This window comes from Chiloscyllium plagiosum, chromosome 1 (genome assembly GCF_004010195.1).
Source record: "Chiloscyllium plagiosum isolate BGI_BamShark_2017 chromosome 1, ASM401019v2, whole genome shotgun sequence".
Classification (NCBI taxonomy): Eukaryota; Metazoa; Chordata; class Chondrichthyes; order Orectolobiformes; family Hemiscylliidae; genus Chiloscyllium; species Chiloscyllium plagiosum.
In genome coordinates, this window is record NC_057710.1 from 6,403,560 (window position 1) to 6,404,680 (window position 1,121).

The window sequence follows — 1,121 nt, forward strand, 5'->3', positions numbered from 1 at the left end:
GTGGTGGTGGTGGTTCAGGGGCGTGCTCCTGATCCTGGTCTAAGAGCTCTCCTCTCCCTGTGCGGCGGCGACGCGCTCAGTTCACCCTGTGGCCCCCGACCCCCACCCCGGCCCCGGCCCCGGCCCCGGCCCCGGCCCCTCACCGCAGCGTGGGCCCGATACAGGCCGAGTCCGTGCTCTCGATCTCCCGCAGGATCCGCTCGTGCTCCGACGCCGTCTCCAAACTTTCCGCCTCCGCCATTTTGCTGACTTTATGTTGACGTCCCGGCGTTGCGTGATGACGTATAACTCATCGACGGTTGCTCGGTCACAAAGCTGGGCCCTGAGCATGCTGGGAATTGGAGTTCTTTCCCCTCCATTTTAACCAGACTTGCCTACTCGGGGAATTAGCGCCTGCGCGGTGCCAAATCAGTAAGGAGTCTCCTTGTGGCAATAACTGGTATTGGCTGGCAGTTATATTGAAAGTAGACAAGCAGGAGGATGGAAGAACACAGCCAGCCAGGCAGCATCAAGAGGTGGAGAAGTCAATGTTTCGGATATAACCCTTCTTCAGGAATTAATACCCCAAAACGTTCTCCACCTCCTGATGTTGCCTGGCTTGCCAGGTTCTTCGAGCCCCCTCCTTGTCTACTTTGGATTCTAGCATCTGCAGTTCTTTTGGCACTTGCATTGAGTCAGTTAGCTGGATGGTTGATTTGTGATGTAAAGGAATTCTGGTCTCCTTCCTAACAGAAGGAAGTTGTGAAACTTGAAAGGGTTCAGAAATGTTTTACAAGGATGTTTCCAGGGCTGGACGATTTGAGCTTTAGGGAGAGGTTGAATTGGGTCAGGCTGAAGCGTCGGAGGCTGAAAGGTGACCAGATAGAGGTTTATAAAATCATGAGGGGCATAGACAATGTAAATAGACTTCCCTGGGGTGGTGAAGTCCAGAACTAGAGGGCATAGGTTTAGGGTGAGAAGGGAAAGATTTTAAAGGTTCCTCAGGGACAACCTTTTCACAGAGAATGTGGTGCGTGTATGGAATAGCCAGAGGAGATGGTGAAGGCTGGTACAATTACAACATTTAAAAGGCATCTGGATTGGGATACGAATAGGAAGGGTTTAGAGGGATGTGAGCCAAG

At 52.4% G+C, this 1,121-nt stretch overlaps 1 protein-coding gene across 3 annotated transcripts in view; it reads right to left on the reverse strand.

The window, feature by feature from the left end:
• Positions 1-260, reverse strand: part of exoc6b (exocyst complex component 6B) — a 652,306-nt gene extending 652,046 nt beyond the window's left edge. For all 3 annotated transcript variants that reach the window (XM_043690482.1, XM_043690394.1, XM_043690752.1), the window contains exon 1: positions 144-260. In XM_043690482.1, the coding sequence (XP_043546417.1) occupies positions 144-241 (98 nt within the window). In that variant the 5' untranslated portion in view covers positions 242-260. The remainder of the gene's footprint in view (positions 1-143) is intronic.
• Positions 261-1,121: the final 861 nt, after the last annotated feature.